The 22,909-nt window shown below is 37.5% G+C and overlaps 1 protein-coding gene across 1 annotated transcript; it reads right to left on the reverse strand.

The window, feature by feature from the left end:
- Positions 1–3,201: 3,201 nt before the first annotated feature.
- Positions 3,202–13,046, reverse strand: LOC129242050 (uncharacterized; the record flags this gene model as incomplete). The annotated part of the gene is made up of 4 exons (XM_054878610.1): positions 3,202–7,418; positions 8,319–8,344; positions 11,538–11,640; positions 12,218–13,046. Coding segments are annotated over 4 exons (1,629 nt in total), but the record flags the coding sequence as incomplete, so codon positions are not given.
- Between the last annotated feature and the right edge of the window lie 9,863 nt (positions 13,047–22,909).

Consider the following 22,909-nt stretch of genomic DNA (forward strand, 5'->3'; position numbering starts at 1 on the left):
TTCGTCGTTGATGAGTCCTAAAAACAGCCTAAATAATAAAGTTATTATTTTAATACCGAAGGCAGAAGGCATTCTAAGATGAACGAATACGCAGATGTACAGAACTCAAAATTATCTCCTCAATGATGTATCACAATTTGGAATCGAGTAATAAATAAAAAAGTTATGAAAAAAGCGATACTGGCTGTTCTTAGTACTCGCCAATAAAGAAAATTTGTATGCCCTGAAAATCATTTTGAAGTCAGTTTTCCAACTAGGAGGCGCGATTGTCAACTTATTTTCGTCATCCAGTCTAGAGTGTATATATGACGGAAAAAACAGAATATATAAAATCCGAGTGGAACTCGCAGGCGGCATAACACGCACACCAACGAATTAAAGGACCTGCTCGGCTAAATACCTTACAAAGGCTAAATGGACAAATTTTTTACTACACGTATTAGATTTTATACTAAACCGTCGGGTTTTCAAGAAAGTGAGAAGACCGTGAGGTGCTCTCAAAGAGAAAGGCTTTGGCAAGTTTCAGACTATCATCTTTCAGAAAAATAATTCAATAATTAGCAAAATAAAATTACTAAAATTGTGCAGAAGATATGATATTAAAAAAAGATAATATGATTACTATTTTGGAGAGTAGCTATGACTCAGCCCTCTATAGTATGTTATAACAAAATTGAACAGGTTATGGAACTGTTTGCCCGTGTTCTAAAAATTCTGATTAAAGTGTCTAAATTTGATGGAAATTTTTGGACATTTTTTCTTTACTTGTTCAAAGTTTGAATTTAGATTTTTATGATTTTTGTAGCAGATTGAACTAAGGATATTTTCAATATTAAAAATTAATAAGAAATAAATAAATTTTTAAAGTCTCTATGCACAATATATGTATGTAAAAACCAGCCTTAAAGTTTTTTATGATTTGGAAAGGCCAAAACGTCATTCACGATTTTTATTGCAGTGAATTTTTTTTCAAAATTTACTACCGCAACTGTAAGTCGCTTACATTATTTGTAATAATTGTGGTACCAAACAGCTTGTATAGTATGTGGTATAGTGAATAAATATGAACTAACACATATTTCGTATAATGTTCCTATGCCAGTGAGACAACACAAAATTCGAAGCAGCATTTCTCAAATATCTCTGAAATCTATTTGCCGATAAGTTGACGTATTTTAGTACACACTTAGAAGTACAGATTAACAAAAGAACTGAAGTCTCTTGCCGATTATTTGAAGCGCCAAAACTTCTTCGACTGGGTTGTGTTTATTGTACAAAAATCTCATAAACAATGATAGACTTATATTACGGCAAGAGCTAGGGCACTTTCAAATAAATATATATTTAAAGATTGCGCTTGAAATGATTGAAAAACCAATTTTAATAACTCAAATTCAATTTATTTCGAAGCATATATATGTATGTGTGTATACATGTCTAAAAAATACCATTTTGAAATATTTTTGCTAGACGCTTTTACTACTTTACAAAGTTTCAAGACCCCCTTCAGTGCGCATCCAAAAACATTACTCTGGAAATAAAAGTAATCTCTGTTAACAAAAGAGTTTTCAAAAATATTAAAGAGACTTTGTTGTTGCTCGGAAGTCAGGTTCCGTTAAAAAAACTCAAAGCTGATCAAAATGAGGAAAACAAAATCATCGCACAGAAAAGTCAAAAAATTTCAGGCTGGAAACTGGTACAGAGAGTGGAAGGGCCCAGTTTTTTGTCCGCAGAGCGAAACAGAGGCTAGTATCAAGACGTTCAAAGTGCAGAAAGTTCCAAACAGAAACGCTGTGAAGAATGCAAACACAGAGAAAGAACAAAAAACGTCGCGGGAAACTAACAACGGAAAACGATTTCTGTATCATGACCGACGAGATGTACATATATTTTAGGCAACTTTGACAACTTCCAGACCCGGAGTTGTACACTACAAGCTCGCGGGGAATGCGACGAAAAGTCAAAAGTCAAAAAATCGGTTAAAATGTTATTCTAAATTCATAGCTTGGGCAAGAAATCTGCAGCTGTGGCGAAAGAAGCCGGTATTCTGCTACTACGTGAACAATAAACTCACAAATGTATTTAAAGTACATAAAAGAGTGCTTGGAAAATAGATTGAGTCTAAGAGATTTTCACTTTTTTTCTTTTGGCCGGACTTAGCCTCTTGTCGTTACAGTGAAGTGGCTGTGAAGCAACCCGAAAAGTGTCAAAATATCCTTAATGAAAGTATACCAGGAAGGTAGTTAGCAGTGGCTGTCGGTCTCTAAACCAACTCACTTAGACCCTTGCCGATCCATTGTTATGTAATGGCAGTTTATCCATTTACCCACAGTAGCAAACCCATTGATTTGGCAGACATTTATTTCTCTAAGGTCATCAGTATCATTCAAGAAAGATGAGCGAAATACTTAAATCTAGTGGCCTATTACGCGGTACAGTGACAGAGAAGATATCACACACACTTTTCCTCCTCCTCATTCGTGCAGCTTCTGCAATTGTTGAAATGAAGAAGGAGACAGTGGCCTGTGATCAAAGCAACTAACAGATGGACGTTTTTCCTTGGCCGATTGAGCAGCGCCTTCGAGCGTCTGCCCCACTTTGGCCAAATTCATTTGTAGCCGAATATGACAGACTATCAATCCGTCTTGTGTTGGCTGAAGTGGCAATGCTACTCGTACCACGCAGTATGAGGTGTATACCTACAATTTCCATACCAAAAGGGAGGCGAGAGGCCCTCTCTTGCTAATTTGTCTGTCTCACAGTCTGCTGGGATGTCACTTTGCCCTGGCACCCATATCAAATGGATGCGGAAAGTTAAAAAAAAACTTTTTTAAAATAGAAATAATGCAACAAGTTAATTGAAATAATAAAAATATCAATTATAATAACAGTAACAGTCAAATATTAGTTTCGCTTTTAAAATTGGGCTAGTAACTTAGGTTTCTGCATCACTAAGAACTTTTTTCGAAGTCCCCATCCCATCTAAGCTAATCAATTTCATAAAATCATAACTCTTTCGGTTCTACATATATATCCTCCAACGTGATAGTACCTAATGAAAGCATAACTTCCGCAGAGCTATCCAGTTCAAACAGCTACTCGTTAGGAGTGCTAGCAAAAAAAATCGCTAATGAAGAAGGCAACATGTCGGGTATGTTTGTTATTTTTTTCTAATTTGATAGTAAGTAGTTACTAATATAGCTAACGGAAATGCGGCCATTTCAAACATGCTATGCCAACAGTGAGTGCTTTTGAAAACACAAAGTGGGCAGAGTTGACTTTATTCGGCAGAAACTCGGTTGGAAAAAATCATTCAATTCCATTGCAGGTTTCTTATGTAGCCATGCATGAGCATAAATGTGCATATATGTATGTGTTTGTGTGTGTGTGTGCACGTCGTTGCTTTCAAAAAGGACGAAACGTGACTGACATGCTGATGTCATTGGTGAAAGACAACACATAAAAACAGAAAATAGCACATATGCCGCCGCACGCTGAATGCTGGTGTATCATTTATTTATATTTTTTGTTTTAACGTCTTTTTATGTGTGTGTCTGTGTTTGTGTTTGTGGAAATTCTCATTTTTTATCTTTGCAACACTTGGCTTCGCCGCTTATTTTTGTTTTCTCGTGAACAGAGCACTTGAACCGGAAGGCATATGTATGTGAGCGCCAGAAAATCAGCGTGCGTCGCCAGTCGGCCAATGGTTACTACTGCTTTTATTATAATACTTTTCAGTCTGCAGGACCTTTTGTCGTACACACATGCACACATACCCGTGTGACTGATGCCGTAGTATGTATTTGTCTCCATTGAAGTATTTTTAAGGATTATGTCTTGCTATGATACCATCGTTAAATTGCGACTGTGAACGTGTGCTTAGAATTTTTGATTGCTGATAATTTGTATGATATGGAGCGAAGGGTGAACAAAAGGGATTGTGAGAGATTTCGAAGTTCTTATGAGTGCAATTTAAAGTGGATTGTGGCGCGCACTGCAGGAATTATAGGGAATTTGAAATGAAAAACATCACTCTTTATAAACACGTTTCGTCATTTCCAAGTAGTGGATGTGCATACATATATACGTCGAAAGTGGCTCCTAAGCCAATAAAGATTTATTTATATACTTATTACTGATTTGGAAAGATTCTTCGGTATTTTCAGCACACATATTTACGTAAACATATGGATTCTCCCATTTACAGGAAAATAAGGGCTGAAAGTAGTAAATCCATGACATTAAAATACTGAGTGTCAGTTGCTCTTTTTCTAATTTGTTAACAACAAGTGGCTTCAAAACAGAGATCATTATCAATGGGTATCACCAATTAATAAGTGAGACGTTTAGCCAAACGCATGCAGGACACTTGAGCTGTTTTTTTTTACTTAAAGTCAGTTTGTAATAAAGACTTGCTTGTATCTTTCAATTGTATTTCGATAAATATCTTATAGCTACTAATGTCACAAATATATTTCGGTAGGTTGCTCTTATAATAAATGTACTTTTCTGAAAATACTTTTATAGCCCGCTGCGATCTTGAACGTAAGGCTACTCATAAAAACTTGTCTGCCGTGCGGAGGCAGCAACAAACTATGGGGGCGACATGAAGACGCAAAGCGTACATGGAAAACGCAGCTCGATTCAAGCAGCTGACACAGGTGTTGTTATTATTAATATTATTTTTAATCATAGCATTAAACATTTCATCAAGATCAAGAGTCGCAACTAGTAAACGAGTCGCTTCACGACATCAAGAGCCATTTGACTTCAAGTAGAGATATCTTTGCACCTCATGGCACAATCAATAAACACCGGAGCACACGCAAAAGTAAATGTTGTAACAACTCACTTGCCACTACCACATTAACTCCATACTTCAACTCTCCATAAACCTTGTTGAGCTTATGATGAGTCTCTAACTGTAAGTGCTGTAAGTTTTTCTACCAACTGCATTTTCATATTGCTTCAACTTTCTGTTCATATACAATACATATATGCCGACTGAAAAGCTTTACCCAAGCCCGCATATATAGTGGTTTCGATAGGGATAGGGACCCTACAGTTTCGTATTTAAATGCAACCGCGTCCTTTAATTTTTTTAAGATTTGCTATTGTCAAAACACAATGCATTCTGATTATGAAGTTAACGAAGGAACCAGAAATCTGAGTCGAAATTCGTAACTTCAAAATTACGTTACGTTTCTTCGGTCCTTATGAATTTAGGTTAAAGTTAACCTACAGTAGCTCCTCCGACCAATGAATTCAATTGCTTAGTATTTTACTCCACGAAACTCAATTTTAGTTACCATAAAATTAAACATTTTAAAAATTATTTTTTTTTTGTAAAAGAGGGATAGAACAATGGTAAAAAATTTCCAACTTTACATCACCCTAAACAAAACAAACAAAAAAACAAAAAATAAAGAAATTATCAAAAAAATATTTCACCTGTTTCCGGCATGAATAGGGTAAATATTTTGATGAGCCAACAATACCTCTCGAGAAATAAGCTTTAAACTAAACAAACTTTTTCTCTCGGTCTGTAAATGCTATAGTAAATTAAATAAATTCTGGTCACCTATCCACTGTTGAATTGTCCTATCGGTGCTTTGAAGTACCGAAAATATCGCAGACTTTATCAATTCTGTTCAAAATAAGTCAAATCAGTCAACTCCGTACCGGACGTTTGGCATTGTCTGCCGATTGGTAATCAGGCTAGAGCTAGAGTCTTATTGACCCATTTAAAACCCCTTACAATGAAACTGTTATGCTCACAATATGAGAAAATCGTGATGAGCAGATGGGCTTGATGACGTACGAAAACAAGTAACGCATCAAAAATATTAACAAGACATTAACTACTCATGCAATTAAGTATCCCAATGCTTTGACAGAAAAGTGTCTGAAACCAAGCCTAAACCCTCCAACTATATAGAAGAGCATTTACTATAAACAAGTCCGCTTCCAGATCACAGATCTAGACAGCTCATCTTCTCTAAAGGTAACTGGTTTTTTTATGTATTCCTCACTACATGACGACAATAAATCGTTTACACACTAAGGTCTTCTCAACCGGTCTTGCTTGCTAAGGGGGCCCGTAAAGGGAAATATTTACACATCAGATAAGTGAAAAATAAGTCCGACACGCACGAAATTCAAAGGTCTACGGATAGTGGGTAAAATAACTTTTCGACTGTGCTTATAATCGAATGTCCTTCACATTCATATATTCATACGTAGACCGTTTCCAACTCTTGATCGCTCTCTTCTACCTTCGAAGGTGTTAATGATCTAGCGTTTAATAACTCCTGGACGATTTCTTTAAGTTTTTGCTGTTAAAATCTCAAAATATGTATTTTATTGGGAGTTCGATTGTCATCCTACAGTAATGGCATCAATATTCATGTCCCAAAAGTTCTACTAAATATTTATGCAAAACTAGAATTTACACAACCTCGCCCTTCGCCTAAACACACGTCCTATGTTCTCTTTGTCTTTGCTTGATGATTACGAATTTCATCGTTCATTTCATCGCTGTTCTTGTGGCTGCTGCCCTCAATGCCATATCCAGTCATTCTTTAGTTGCTCGGAACTGCATGATTTCGTCCATACAAATTCAGATGGTTCTACAACACGTTGCTGCTGTTGCTGTTTGTGTTGATGATGATCCCGATACGGATTCACAGGCAGCAGCGTCATTGCGCCACTCATCGTCGCTGGCGTATTGCATTTATGCGCTTCCACTCAGCTGGCCACCACAATTGTCGCGTTCGGCCACCGACATGACGCGTCATCGCACAATTCGGATGCGCCACGTCGGCTCACACCAACACCAACTACACCCCCACCAAAGCCAACGGTCACACCATCGGCCACATTGTGTGCAGCATTTTGTTGCAAGTGGTGTTGCAGCGGCTGGTGTTGCAATTGCAGCTGTCTCGGTTTGATACTATTCGCCACCGGCAATGTTGGTGAGTCGGACACGGATGACATCGACGAACTGTGTTGGCGTTGATGCTGCAGTTGTAATTGTAATTCCTGTGGTTGATGGTATTCGTGCTCGTATTCATAATCGGGTGCGCGCTGATGGCCGCTGAGGCTGCGGGGTAGCGGAGGTTGAAGTGCATGCTGATTATATGGATGATGGTAATATTGCTGCTGTTGTTGTTGTTGGTGGTGTGACAGCTGTGGCGGCTGTGTTGTATTCGGTGTGACCGCCGTAGAATGGAGGGGTGCCGCTGATGCGCCCATTGCGGTCATTGTGGTAAGCGATGAGGCTGCCGATAGCGATGGCTGCTGCAACCCACGAATACTGTCCGCTGGATGTGCTGTGTAAATGTTGCTGCGTCGCAAGTGATTGTTATTATTGCTGCCGTTTGAACGCTTGTTCCGTGACCACCATTGCACGTGCGTTTCTGAGTTCAGAAAAGTAGCCAATGTGCACAAAAATGCAGAGAGAGAAAGATAAAGAATAATGGGAAGAAGAGAGATATTGTAGTTTCAGGGTAAAGGCATACATTTCTAATTTATTCAGTTTGTTGTGCTTGCTCTGATTTAAGGTCGGTGTGGGAGAGGATTCACTCAGGTTTTTTTAGTGCGCTCAGCCACCATAACCGCCGCTTCAACGGTGGACGCCGAAAATTCTTCGTCGGTTGTTGCGGCCATATCCACAGCTGTCGGCTCTTCATAAGCAACAGACGATGGCGCGTAACTATCGCTGCATATGCTTTCAACGTCTCCCCTTCTACTGCTGCTGCTCCTACTTCTACTACTACTACAACTACTTGCGATGCTGATACGACTGCCCACAGCTGCAGCACCAATCGCTCTTGGTGGGGATGGTGGTGGTGGCAGTGAGCGCGTAAACATATCAATGCGTTGTGTCAACAATTTTTGCTTTTGTGTGGCCTTCATTATTGCAATAGATCCACCTAGGACGTTGGCACTACTATAGTAGCTAGGTGGCCGATAGATGGTGGACAAACTGGTGCGTTGCGTACTCTGACTATCGTTTGTCAGCGACGATGACGAGCAACTGTTGCTGACGTATTGCAAGGGCAGGGACTGAGGTGGTCGGTTTTGTTGTTGTGTTGGTGTGACGGTATGGTGGCTAGGCAACGGATACTGTGCGTGTAGGTCACGGTAGGCATTGGGATACAAGTGGTGGTGTTCGTGTACGTATTGGTTGAGGTTGTGGTGGTGTTGGTATTGGTGTTGGTGTGGATAATGGTGGTTGAGGTGTTGGTTATATTGTAGTTGTTGGTGGTGTTCATGATAGGAACTTGGATTATCTTCTGCGAGTTTAGTACACTTACCATTACGGTTGTTCGTCGGTTTTTTTCTGCAATAGATTACAAAAAGCAGTTGTTAGATTCATTTTATTTTATGTCTAAGTATTTTCTAAGAATACCTAACTACATTTATTCACACTCAAAACTGTGTGAAAATATAGTAATAGGTTCGAGATTGCAGAATTACTAAGTATAAACTCCTTTTTTGAACATAATTTTGTTTATGATTTTTTCTTCTTGAAAGTATTGCAATTTCTACAACCAGAATAAAGTAACTCAAAGCCCAGACTTTGTAGGTACCAAATCGGAAATATGTAACAAATTTTATAGGTACGCAACTAAGTTCCCGCTGTTTGTCAATAGATGCCGCCAGCAGTGTGTGCTGGTCGATTCTAACATAACCTAAACGGCATAAACCAAGCTTATGGTAAACAAACATTAGTGTTTTTGTTTTTGGTATCATATACTTTTGATTTTGTAAAAATGTCTGATTTTGTGCCGAATAATCGTCATTTCCGGGAGGTGTTGATTTTCCTCTTTCATTCGAAAAAAAAACGGCGGCTGAATCGCATTGAGAACTACAAAAAGTTTATGGAGATGCTGCTTTAAGTGAAACAACGAGCCGAGATTGGTTCCGTCACTTCAAAGACAGTCATTTTAATGTTGACGACCGTCAGCGTGAAGGAAGGCCTTCGAGGACGCTGAATTGGAGGCATTGCTCAATGAGGATCCGGAGCTTGCTTCAGCATTAGGAGTTACCGCCAAACCATTTCCAAGCGATTGGATGCTTTGGGAATGATTCAGAAACAGGGGATTTGGGTTCCTTATGAATTAAAACCAAGGAATGTTGAACATCGCTTTTTCGCCTATGAACAACTGCTCCAGCGTCAAAAAAGGAAGGGATTTCTTCATCGTATTGTGACGGGTGATGAAAAATGAATTCATTACAGCAATCCAAAGAAAATACAGTCATGGGGATTGCCCGGTCATACTTCTACGTCGTCGCCTCGGGCGAATACTCACGCTGCGAAGGTTATGCTAAGTAGTTGGTGGGACCAAGGTGGTGTTATTTGTTACGAACTGTTAAAACCAAGCGAAACCCTCACTGGGGATCGGTACCGACTTCAATTGATGCGATTGAGCCGAGCACTGCGCGAGAAGCGGCCGCACTACGCGGAGAGGCATGAAAAAGTGATTCTGCAGCATGACAACGCTCGGCGCCACGTTGCCAAACCCGTTAAAACCTGCCTGGAAACACTGAAATGGGAAATCCTACCCCACCCGCCATATTCTCCAGATATTGCGCCGTCCGATTATCACCTGTTCCGATCGATGGCACATGGTCTAGCTGACCAGCAGTTCCATTCATATGAAGACATCAAAAAATGGCTTGATCCGTGGAAAGCCTCAAAAGATGAACAGTTTTACTGCGACGAGATCTACCAGAAAGATGGGAAAAAGTAGTAGCCAGCGATGGGCAATACTTTCAATGATTCACTTGTAACCATTCTTTCAGAATAAAGTTGTATTTTCATTACAAAATCATCATCAGCGAGAACTTAGTTGCGTACTTAATAATAAAAAATACCGAATTTCCAACTTTTTGCATCCTTTCTTAATATACTGAGAACCCTAAACTTTCTTACTCGGTTCAGTTATTTCGAAGTTCTTAGCTTTTGAGAAAGGGTGCTGTACCACTCTATCTGCCTAGTTCCCGTAGTTACTGTAAAACAAATCATCTCAAAGTCGCAGTGTCTCTTTAATAGTCCGATTTTACCTTATGTCTTATAAATCATGTTTTATCTCATATCATTTTTTTCATAATTTATCTAATGTTCCTTTTCTCATCTCATCTTTACCCTATCTTATTTAATCCAACCTTATCCTATCTTTTCTCTTTCATCTCATCTTATCTTAACTTATAATTTTTATCTTCATTTACTTTATTTGTTCTCCATTTATTTTATCTTATCTTAACTTTATCTTTTCTAATCTCATTATAACCAGCCTTATCTTATCTTAGTTTACTTTATCTGCTTTTATCTTAACTTATAATTTATCTGCTTTATCTGCTTTTATCTTAACTACAATTTCCCTCATTTTATCTTTCCTCATCCCGTCGTAACTTTTCTTAACTTACCATTATCTTATCCCCTCTTATCTGATCTTACCTTAACATATACTTTTTGTGCCCCCTTATTTTATATTTTTATTTTTATTCATTTCATCGTAACTTTTCTTATTTAATCTCACCTTATATTGCCTTATATTATCTCATCTTTTCTTATTTTACTGTATTATCATAAAATATTTAATATATACTTTTTATTCTCCTTTATCTTGCCTTATTTTATTTAATTTTCTTGAATTTTTTATCCTTTCCTATCTCATCTCATCTCATCTCATCTCATCTCATCTTATCTTATATCCTATTTGATTTTACCTTACCTTAACTTATCTCGCATTTTTGCCAATCTTATCGTTTTTATATTATCTCACCTCATCTTATTTAATCTAATCTAATCTAATTCTTATATCATACAACTTTTATCACCAATATCTTCTCTTATCTTATCACTTTCATCTCCCCTCATCTTCTTTTGTTTTGCCTTATTTTATTTCATCTTTACTTACTTTATCTTAACTTATCTATTCATAACTAATATCATTACTGCTAATACCTGACTGCAAGGAACTAAAATAAATAAAATATTATTAAATTCTGCAAAGCATGGGTTTGTTTTTGTTTTGCATCCGCTGTAGTCATGGTCGGATAAAATTACTACTTCAACTGTCGCCGAACCCAGTTAGCAGCATTAATGTAAACTCAACCTACCCTTAAAGCCATAAACGGCGCTCAACGTAGTATTCACTCTATTACTGCTATGAAGGTATTCATTATGAGGACAAATTTGGGTTGTGGCGGGAGAATTTCTTTGAGTCATTAAAAACGACAAGTACTTTAGTGGCAAATGAAAAGGAGAGTGCGTATTGCTTGCGGCGCCCTTTCCGCGCTTTTACATGTGACCGACGTGGAAAGTTTGGCATAATTAGGTTAATATTGAAGTTACTACATTATTGGTTTCACAATTCACCTAATCTTTTTTAATTAGTTTCATTAGCATTTACCCTAGTTACCGCAAACTATGTGCCCACAATTCGGTCACGCATGCATACTTATGGCGAAGCGTGCCTTTGTGAGTTGTATAGTCTTAAATACAATTTTTATAATTTCGTACTCACCTTCTGCAACGTACAACCGTCACCATGACGATTGCGCCAAGCAACGCCGAAAGCACGGAAACGATGATCAGCGTCAAGGGCCAACCCAATTCGGAGGCTTTTTCTGTGTAAGAGAAAAAAAAAACACGGAAATTAGTTATGGTATACCATATCCGGCGGAAAATAGAGATAACGAAATCCTTTACCACGATTCATGCCAAGCAATCAGTTCCAGCAATATTAAGCTACTGCTCATCGCGAAAACACACATACAGAAAGATTAAGCTTAACACCCATACATATGTGTACCTTTGCAAATCGATAGCAATACCCACATATGCGCACATACCTGCATATAAGTACATGTCTAATGCAAAGTTCCGGTAAAGCACCTAAAGCCTTTGGCTGTCTCGGTTTTGCAAATTCACTGACAGCATGAACTCCTTTTTTTGTCAGAATACATTTGCATAGATAATGTTTGCAAAGCTCATATATGTATGTGCATAAGTACATATATCTATATTCACACACACTCACACAATCACAGTCCTCAATTACTCACACAGAACACTTTGAGTCCAAGTGCCTCGTAGCTTGCACATACATCACTCACAGCTACACACAACCAATTTCACTTAATGACAGTATCCTTTTACTAACTCAGACACACCGACACACACAGTACCGCCCACTTTACTCACCTATTGTGCCCTCGAATATGAATGTACCCTTCGTAGGCATAGCCCATGAGCACAAATCACACGTTGTCAGTCCATCACTCAGCACTGGCTCATCGACAAAGAAGGGTGGCCGCGGTGGTGGCGGCACAAAACGTCCATTCCACAAACCATTCTCGCTAGCATCAAATGCCAATGGTGAGCCAAACAAATCGTCATTGTCGTCGAATATATCGAAGGACACATCACGAAAGTCGTTCAAATCCTCAGCTGAGTTTGCGACAAGATTTTCTATGCTAGGCGGCCGGAAGATTGGATATGTGACTGAAGTACGGCTACCGCCGCCACTACTGCTGCTCCTGGTACTACTAGGACTGCTGGTATTTGTGGCAGGCAGAAAATTGGATAACAGTATATTGGCGAGGCGGTTGGGCAGTGTAGTGGTTAGATCGACATTTACGCCTACTCTACTTCCACTTCCGGTAACTGTATCGACATCTGGTTGCAGTCGTCGTTCCAAAGTATCCGGTTGTTGAGTTGATATGCTATTCTGGCTGTAGCTACTGCTGGATGGTGTCTCCCTTGCTATTGTTATTGTTGTTTTCGATAAGGATGATGCTGTCGCAGCTGTTGCCGCTGCTGCCGCTACTGCTGATGTGAACATTGAGGTGGCTGCTGTCGCAGCTGTAGCCACTGCCGACCTGATTGGTCGTAAGCTGCGGGTTGGCGCGGGCGTTGATATTTCACTTGTTATGGCAGGCATTTTATTTACTTTTTGTTTTGCACTTTTTTCTGCTGTGTTTGTTTCTCTACTTTTTTTGTCTAAGCTTTCTAAAAGTAATTTTTGTTGTAGTTTTTGCTATACTTTTTAGTTTTTATCGCTTGGCAGAGGATTAGTTTGTATGCATATCGCAGTGTGTGTATGTGTATGTGTTTGTTTGTCTATCTGTCTGCTGTTCAACTTACAATGTATATTTTGTGAGATTGAAACCGTTTCTACCCAAATTCAACACTCGTCGTCCTGTAAGCTCCTGCTGTTTTAAATTTTATTCCCGTGCATACACTTGCACACACACATACAAATTTGTATACGAAATTTTACTTTTACTTTGTTGTTTTATATGTGCATGCAATCATTTATACGATTATCACTATGTGTGTACGAATTTTCAACACAATCTGATGTGGCGACACATTTTTTGTCCCATATCCTTCAACTCTGTATCCTTTTGCTGTGATTCCCAACTGTTCTCCTCTTATCTTCTGCTGTTGTCACATGTGATTGAAGTCAATTGCAGTAACTAAACCTTAGCTGTAACGAAAATAAAGGAAAAGAAATGAGAAAAAGAGATTAAAAATGTGGATAATATAGTTTTCGTTTTTTGTCTAGATTTTATTGCCGCAAAGGACAGACGTTGAACTTCATGTCCGAATACTTAGGAGAGATAGAGTGTTAAATGTCCTGTATAAAAGTTGATGCAATCTGTTAAATAAGCCAATAGAAAGTACTTTTCTTAATTGAAACTCACTGCGTGAAAGTGGATGCTTGTGAAGTGTAATTTAGCGAGAATTGTAAAGGATTTTGGTTTGGAATTCAGCCGACGACGTACGAAAAATAGTCATGCCATGACATATCAATTGGACAGAAAAAAATGTGTTACAAAAATTCAACTAGTGAAAATGCTGCGAGTTTTGAAATAGCTCAGTATTATTTTTTAACTTTGTGAAATTCTACGTATTTTAAACTACATACACACATATATTTACTTTCATCTTTTTCTTCATTTCATTTTATTTATTAAGTCTAGGGTGACAAAGCCTGACAGATTAAAGACAGAACATGACTTAGAGATAGTATTTAAAGATAATACCTATAAGTAATTTGATTCCAGCTTGGATAAAAATAGATATGTAGGAGGAGGGAAATCAATCTTAAAACTATTAAAAATGCTCTTAATTTCATTAAGAGTTCTAGTAATGGGGCATAATTCATTTCATTTGATTTACAAATTTTAACATGCAATGGAAAGTATCAGATCAGTTCATAAGTTCGTGCTTTCACTTTTGTACTATTTTTGCATAAAAAAAATTATTCGCGGAATATAACGGAACTATTTATATTTTCTTTGATATATTGTGCATTCAACAAGTGATTTTAATCGCGCATAGAAGCACGTGTTGTTAAAAAATAAAATGGAATCTTTGAACGCGTATAAGAGGCATATTTTGTATATTTTTTATAAAAGTGGTAAAAATGCAACAACTGCTGCTGCAGAAATAAACACTGTTCACGGAGAGGATACCGTGACTGTAAGGACTGCGCAAAGGTGGTTTTTAAAATTCCGAAGTGGTAACTGCAACGTGGAGGATGCCTCGTGCGCTGGTCGTCCTGAAGTCTTTAACTCCGACGCCTTGCTCGAACTCCTGGAAGCTGAGCCAAATTTGACAGTCGATATGATAGCTCAGAGGTTAAATTCATCGCATGGAACAGTTCACAGGCACCTGGTTCAGTTGGGAAAGGTTTCAAAGCTGGGAACCATAGACTCAGCTGCTGCAACGGCTTGAAAATGAAAGTTTTTTGAACAGTATCGGTACTGGTGATGAAAAATTGGTCCTTTGCAATAATCCTTAGATAAATATGAAGATGAAATACCCGAACCGACCCCTAGAGAAGGCCTTCACTCCAAGAAGATTCTCCTGTTTATTTGGTGGGATATGGCCGGTATTGTTTATTATGAACTTCTGGAACCAAACCAGACGATAACTGCTCATTATTATTCTCATCAGCTATCAAACCTGAATGAGGCTCTTAGAAAAAATCGACCGTCTTTAGTGAATAGACGCAAAGTTTTGTTTCGCCACGGCAACGCAAGACCTCATACCGCAAGGCAAACATTAGGCAAGCTGAAGGAGCTCGGAAGGGAGCTAATGCCGCTTCCACCATACTCTCCGGATATTGCAACTTGTGATTATCACCTTTTCCGTGGACTTCAATCCCATATGAGTAGCAAGAACTACTCCTCAAAAGAGGCTATAAAAAGGGATATCGAAGCGTATTTTGGCTCCAAGGACAAACAATTTTTTGAACAGGGAATTAAAAATTTGCCTAAACGTTGGGAAGGCATTGTAAATAATGAAGGAACATATATTATTGATTAATAAATACTTAAAACATCTTTTTTATTAATTTTAAAACCACCTTTAAAAAATGCACGAACTAATGGAACTTAAAATGATAATACAAAACGTAAAAATGTGTTGAAATGCATTTTTTATTGTAATCTGGTAGATAATTTCATGGTATGACAAGCAAAATCAGTGAGGATGGCGCTCGCCATTCACCCTTACGGCAGCTGCTTCCTCATTTCGAAAGATATAAGGACCGATGATGCTGCCAGTACTCTATGGACCTCGCGAATGAATTTATTTTAATTTTATTTTTTTCAAAGTAAATGTCCAAAATGTGGATGGTTTTGAACGATGAAATGCAAAATTTGGAGATTTCCGCCAGGTTGGTAATGGTATGGCGTCCTTAGGCAAAGCCGTTTTGAAGCGCATCAATTAGTTCTGTCAGAAAGAAGTAGATTTTTTCTTTCACCAACTTTTCGAAAAACGTTGAGAAAGTGGTAGTTTTTTGCATAATTCTTGGCTTCAGATTTCAGAATGGACCACCTGTGTAACTGTAAAAAGGCGAAATAACAAACAAGCAAACTAATGGGTGAGAAGTAAAGCGGCCAACATCCTTTTATATAATACCAGCTGAAAATATTTTGTGTATGAATCATGAGCCAAAATAAAAGCTCAAGGTTTAGTGGAACATACTGTAGCCATCAGAAAGAAATATTCAGCGTAAGAAGCCGCAATTTGGTATTGGTTACCAAAGCGATTCCGTTTTCGTGTCGGAAGTTTTATATTCTTTGGAAATGGCGTCGTACGGCACAAAAATCAAATCGCGTCTGGGAAAAGCTTAAAAATGTAGGTCCAAAAATTGGTAGAACTACCCAAGTCGATAGCTTTTTTGCACACTTCTCTAAGGCACTCTATTAACGGCATACCTTCCTCTTTATAATGAAATAAACATCCGATCGTTTGTATTAAAAAATAGCATTTTTCTTTGAATACCAAAATAACACCTCTGTTTGGAAAACCCTATATTTTGTATAACCGCCCTGAGATTTTTTACTGCTTCTATCTCTTTTGGGGCATACCCTCAATAAGATGTTTCCAAATGTTTGGAGTTATGTTTTGACATGACAAGAAGGTAATTCTTCAATGAGCTTTCGGAAAAAATATAGCTTTTTAAAAGCGCCCAAAGATTATCCATGCATTCTAGGGACTGGGCAGTTTTATCCCATTTTCTACAAACCATGTTTTTGTTGTTTTTGCGGAATGTTTTGGATCATTATGCAGCATGAGAATGTCGTCATCCATCGTATAACAAATATATCTAAAATATGAATTCCCCTGGATGGATAATCCGAAGCACACATAACTCCACTGACTCGTCTGAGAATATCGAGCTCTTAAGGCCGTAAACTATAAGTGATCCGACTTCAAATTTGAACTGCTCCCAGATATCGCGGTCCTGTACACCAACTTGTTTATCAATCCATGCCCATATGCGTCCATCTGACGCATCTCCTATTATCTTAGTTTCATCGAATCAAATAACTTCCTTGCAATCAATAATAGCGAAATGTTCATACGTTTTGAGGAACTTTAAGCCTGCTTTACAATGCCTCTCACTTAAGAACGTTATTCTATGGAACATCTTAAAAGTGTACAAACAGTAAGAATTCAAAATTGTATACATAAATTTACAACATACGCCGTTCGTAATTGGAGCATAGTTGGTACCCTTACCATAAAACAACAACACCAGGAAACGGAAAATAGCTTCGAAAGCGCCTAGCAATTCGCACCACAAGTATAGATAGCTTCTGCGGACGATCACCACTCTCAAAATCGATCAATTATTTGTTTATTGTTTTTTTTTTTATTTTATTGATATTTCCGCTGTTACTCTGTAGAAAACATCATTTAGTATTATACATCTTCCGCCATGTTTTTTTTTTTCAAGGTAGAATTTATGGCTTTTCCCATTAAAAAGTCATTAAGACATTATTGAATTGCTACATTTCATATATGGTGAACAACAAACTTGCAAATAAAATCCATTTCTCAGAATATATTAAGGCTGCCAGTATTGTTAACGTGTGCCTGCCTGCTCTTTGTTTAGATTCCATAAAATAGAGAAAGTACCGTTGGTTTAAAAAAGGACTGCCGAATGCTAATAAATATTAGTGTTAAATAACTTCCAAAAGAAAAATATTGCCATACAATGGGATGCAAGTTGCATATATTCATGAACATTTCGTCCTTTACTGTATATGTACATACATATGTATATGTGCATACACATATATAGATTTATAAATACAAAGCATACAAATTCCAAATGGAATTCCCAATCATCCACTAAAGCGTAAACTTCATGTTTAACGTTTATTTTTGACAGAATTTGGGATGCCAATCACCTGGATAAAATAAAAGCGATAAACAAAGCTAAGCATGAACACACGCATATACATATGTACATGTGCCCACTAGTATATATACGTGTGTATACATGCACATGGCATGTACGAGTACACAACTAATCCATCGATTTTTGAAAACCGTCATATGACTGAACATGAATTTCGCTTTCTACAATTGAATGTCGCATTTCACAGACATGCCATTGAGCAGCAAACACATACTTCAATCCGAATGATATCTTGACAGCTTGACATAAACGACGGTTCTTCGGATTATTGTAATTTTAACATTTTTTAAACATACACTCATACACTGTTGAATATGTGAATGTGCCGAATAAGGCGACATTGGGGGTAGGTAGAGAGAAATGGTTTCTACTATTAGGGATTTTAGGAATAAAGATGGATTTAAATTTTGTTTGAAATGCATAATTCTTTGAGGATTTAAGAAGGACCGTCTCCAAAAAAATTATTAGACAACAGATTGGGTTAGGTTCATGCATGAAAAGTATTCATGAATGAAAATTTGGTAAATACAATTGCACGGATTATGTGGAACGTACTGCAGAAAGTAGACATAGTGCACTCGTACATGCAAAGGCGTTATAACTTAGTACCCAGTTTTCCCCATACATAAGTATATGTACAATGCGGCGCAAAATTACTCATCCAAATTTGTTTCTGAGCAACTTTTTTACTAAATAAAAAAAAATCATTTTAAGTGATGGGAATCCTTATTTTGCCCTTTACGCGCTCCATTATGTGTCTGTTTGTATACTGCAGCTGTCTAGTGTTAAATATGATTGACGTACGACACCATTTGCAAAAATTATAAATCTTCCGATAGAATGATTAATTTTGCGTTGAGTTGGACTTAATCCGTATACATTTTTTTCCATGGAAAGCATTAGCATAAAGATTTAATTTGGGACAAAATACAAGCAGTCAACATACTTATACATATACAGGGTCCGCCATATAACTTTACGGAATTAAAAATGCTATAAAAAAGAAACTACTCAATATTTTTCCAAACTGTTTTTTTTTATTTTGAAGTACATACAATCCTTCCGGTTAATGATGGAATACAACTTCATTCATATGGCTGCCTCGGCTAGCCATGGAAATGAGCTTTATCCGAAAAGATGATTTTTCGGTAAAAGTCTTCATTTTTTTCAAGTCGATCCCAAGGCCATGAAGCGAAGCGATAACGCATTGGGTGGTCGGTTTACTTCAGCTGCCGAACCAATTGGACTTCGTACGGCATCATACCAAGGTATTTACGCAAAATTCGTCTCAATGATATCTCCGAAATGTCCAATTGTTGAGAACGACGGTGAACTGATGTTCCTGGTGATTCACGAACACTCTCGGCCACAGCAGCAATATTTTCGGGTGTACGCACGGTTTTTGGTCGGCCACGCGTTGATTTGTCAATAAGCAACCCAGTTTCTCTTACTTTTTTCGCAAAGTAACGCACATGCGCTTCATTCGGTGCTTTTCTTCCTCCCATTGCCTTACGTAATTTTCGTACACATTCTGCAACATTACCATGATTTTCAAAGTAATGTCGCAATATTTCCCAGCGTTCTTTGAGCGTACACACAACCATTTTCGTTCAGCGGAAGAATAAAACTAACTTTCTATCAAATCAGATGACAGCTAAGTGTTACCATTCTTCAAATAATACCTAGTTCAAATCCGTAACGATTTGTATTTTCTAAACAAAAACTTAAAATTTCTTCAGGGATACGCAAGAATAAGTTTTAAATTTGTCTCTTGAGCCAAAGAAGGAAAGAATATTTCCGATTTGCCAGGATATTGCTCTTTTATATTAGCATTTTTTGTGATGCCGAATAATTCTTAATGATTTCTTAAGCTTTGAAAAAAGAAACGAAGTAAAAGAAGCTATAAAAAAGCTTAGAACCAAGCAAGCCTCCGGATATAGTCTCATGACTGGAGAAGTACTCAAGCAACTCCCAGCAGAAGGAATATATTTCCTCACGTACATATATACACAATGCCTCAATATTAACTGGTGTTATTCCTCCCCAATGGAAAGTTGCACTAATAAAAATTATCCTTAAGGCCGGAAAAACGCCGAAAAAGTGGAATCTTATCGATCCATCCCGTTGTTTGTTGCCTATCACCTCAAAAGTTTTGGAATCTCTTATTCTCAAAACAATGATGCCCATAATTGAAGACCGAAAATTATTCCTAAATTACCAATTCGGCTTCAAAAAAACACATGGTATCATCGAACAAGTACATAGACTCGTAAATAATATTCACAAAGCATTTGAACAGAAGAAGTATTGTATATCTCAAGCCTTCGACCGTGTCTGACATGATGGTTTACTCTGTAAATACCGACAAATTATTATATCTTTATCAAATCCTACCTTAAAAGTCGGCACTTTTTTCGTAAAATAAAATGAAGAACAATCTCAACTATGCGAAAGTTTAGCTGGTGTACCCCAAAGGTCCCATCTTATACTTTCTTTACACTCGCGATCTACCAGAAACTGAAGAAACTATAGTCGGAACTTTTGTAGATGACACCGCTTTACTCGCAATTAACTCCCTCCCTGATGTGGCTTTTCTTAAACTCCAAAAAGGACTTGATGAAATAACTCAATGGCTCAAAGACTGGAAAATAATATCAAAGGAGACAAAATCTTTTCAAGTTACCTTTACACTCAAGCGAAATACATACTTGTCCACCCGTTAAATTCAATAACACAATCATACCCCAAAGTAATGCTACAAAATAGCTAGGAATGCATCTTGGCTACAAGCGCACATGGCAAATTCATATCTTTACTAAACGCAAGACATTAGGAATCAAACATCGAAGTATTTTTTGCCTGTTAAATCGCAATTTCCATGTATCCCTAAGCTCTCATTGTACTCAGGTATCCTAAAACCAGTATGGACATATGGCATACAACTCTGGGGCACCGCAGCTAACTCAAAGATCGAAATACTCCACGGATTCCAATCCTAAACTCTCAGAATGATCACAAATACACCATACTATATCACAAATGCCCAAATTCACCGTGACCTCAAAGTTCCCACAGTAGTTGAAGAAATCAAAAAGCATGCCTCATCACTCAATATAAGACTTCAATCGCACCCTAGCACACTAATTACAGAACTTACCACTAATTCCATTTCCTTTAACAGATTGAAGAGGAAATCAACAATAGATCCTATGTGCTAAAAAGCTAAAGTTAGGGAATGGTTGCACCACTGGGTGCTTTCCACGCATGTCTCGCAGAGTATCTTAGTTTTAAGTACAAATATTGTTAAATATTATTAAACAGATCGCAATAAATAAATGGAAAACAAAAGTTTTCTTAAGTTCTTTAGCCCCTGTGAAATTCTAGGACCCAGCTAAGAAATTAATTCACTGCTCACTGTAAGAATCCAACATCAAATAAGAGAAAATATTCGCATAACTTGGCAACAGTTGGAAAACTTTTTAAAATGTCGGAAGTAAGGGTATATATTTTTAAGTTAATCTTAAAAACCATAAAAATCCACACGATTCTGCCTTTTAAATTCCAACGAATCATGAGGACGAGTCATCAAATATTGTACCTAAAATATGCAGCAAAATTTCACCTCATAAAATTATACTTAATCTGTTTTCTTAAAATTTAGCTCACATTGAACAACTACCCAACATCTTCAGAGCTGTAGAGTACAAATGGAGTACTTCACCTAGGTAACGAAAACAGAAAAAAACGAAGTAAATAGAAAAGTAATAAATAAGAAAAATAACTTAACTAACAACAAAATAGAAAATACAATGGTTGAAACAATATTTTATGTTTTATATGCATCCCGATAATCTGAATATCCTCGATATCCTAATTTATTTTGTATTTATTTAGCTGAAATTAAGGTGATTTTGCTCTGAATTATACTCTGGATTTCATAGTAAGACTAAAGGATGATCGATTATCAGGTTGGACCATCTGTAGCAAAATTACGAGAGTAACTTCGGATGCCACGTCATCGGGGTCTCGATAGCAGAATTCAGCTTGATCATTTCACACGCATTCACACACTTGTCCAATCAGTCGTTGTTCAGACGGCAATTAAGTAGCATAAGTGTAGTGGCTTTTTCCGTATATGCCCAACACAATCTCAGTTTTTCCGTAAACAAACTGCTATCATGACCAATGTGACGTCACCCCATCAGTTGATTCAAATTCGCTGAGAGTCAGTTAACGGTCTGATCTTGATCACACCTCTAAAAATATTTTCACCGTGAGTGGCATTATGACTTACAGTGCCAATGCTCATGCGAATTGACGCATACACTTTTGTTAGGTCTTAATGTGGTTCCACAAAGGGAGGGTAGGTCCCTCCGAACGGAAAATGGAAAACCATGGAAGAAATACAGTCCGCTATTAGAAAAAACTTGACATTTTGCTGTTTTACGGAGATCCGAAGCTACGTACTCCCATCCGGCTACGGCAGCCGGTACCCAATCTGAGTATGCTGTAATTATTATTTCATCAAGTGTTGAATCTTTAAGTGGACTAAGCATATTTACGCAAATTAAAAGCATTTCTAGTAATTACAATCAAGTGTCAAGAGCCCTAAGGTGAAAGTCCTTATGAAGTTCAGTACGATTACTGGATGGATGTAGATTTGAAGTCTTTTGACATATAGTACTACTGTGTCTCTGTTTTCAAAGTAAGTGAGCCGATTTTTTAGCATTAGCCGCATCTAATTATCTACCGATATAGAGAGCTATATGTACATACATATTGGAAGGAGTACACATTTTCAATTGTCATATAGAACTCAAGAAAATTAAAAGGTGAATTTTTTGCTCAAGGGCTGTCGCACAACAAGAATTGATTCTTCTAAATGTGGTAAGTAAGCAATTTGGCCAATGACAATTCTATAGGTCTATTAATATGTTGTACTCCCAATTTCCTTAACCGTATTTCCCCATTCGATTCTCTCGCTTTTCAATAGCCTCCACCAAACATTGCGCCAAGCAATCAATTCAGATTTCAACTAAAATGAAAATCTTTTTCTACCATTCAATAATAAATGGAACTGTCAGCGCAATGACAATTCAAAACGACTTTTTATGCTATTGATTGGTAGTTGTAGTCAGCGACGTGAATGGCGGTATGAAAACAACAAA

The sequence above is a fragment of the Anastrepha obliqua genome, chromosome 3 (genome assembly GCF_027943255.1).
Source record: "Anastrepha obliqua isolate idAnaObli1 chromosome 3, idAnaObli1_1.0, whole genome shotgun sequence".
Classification (NCBI taxonomy): domain Eukaryota; kingdom Metazoa; phylum Arthropoda; class Insecta; order Diptera; family Tephritidae; genus Anastrepha; species Anastrepha obliqua.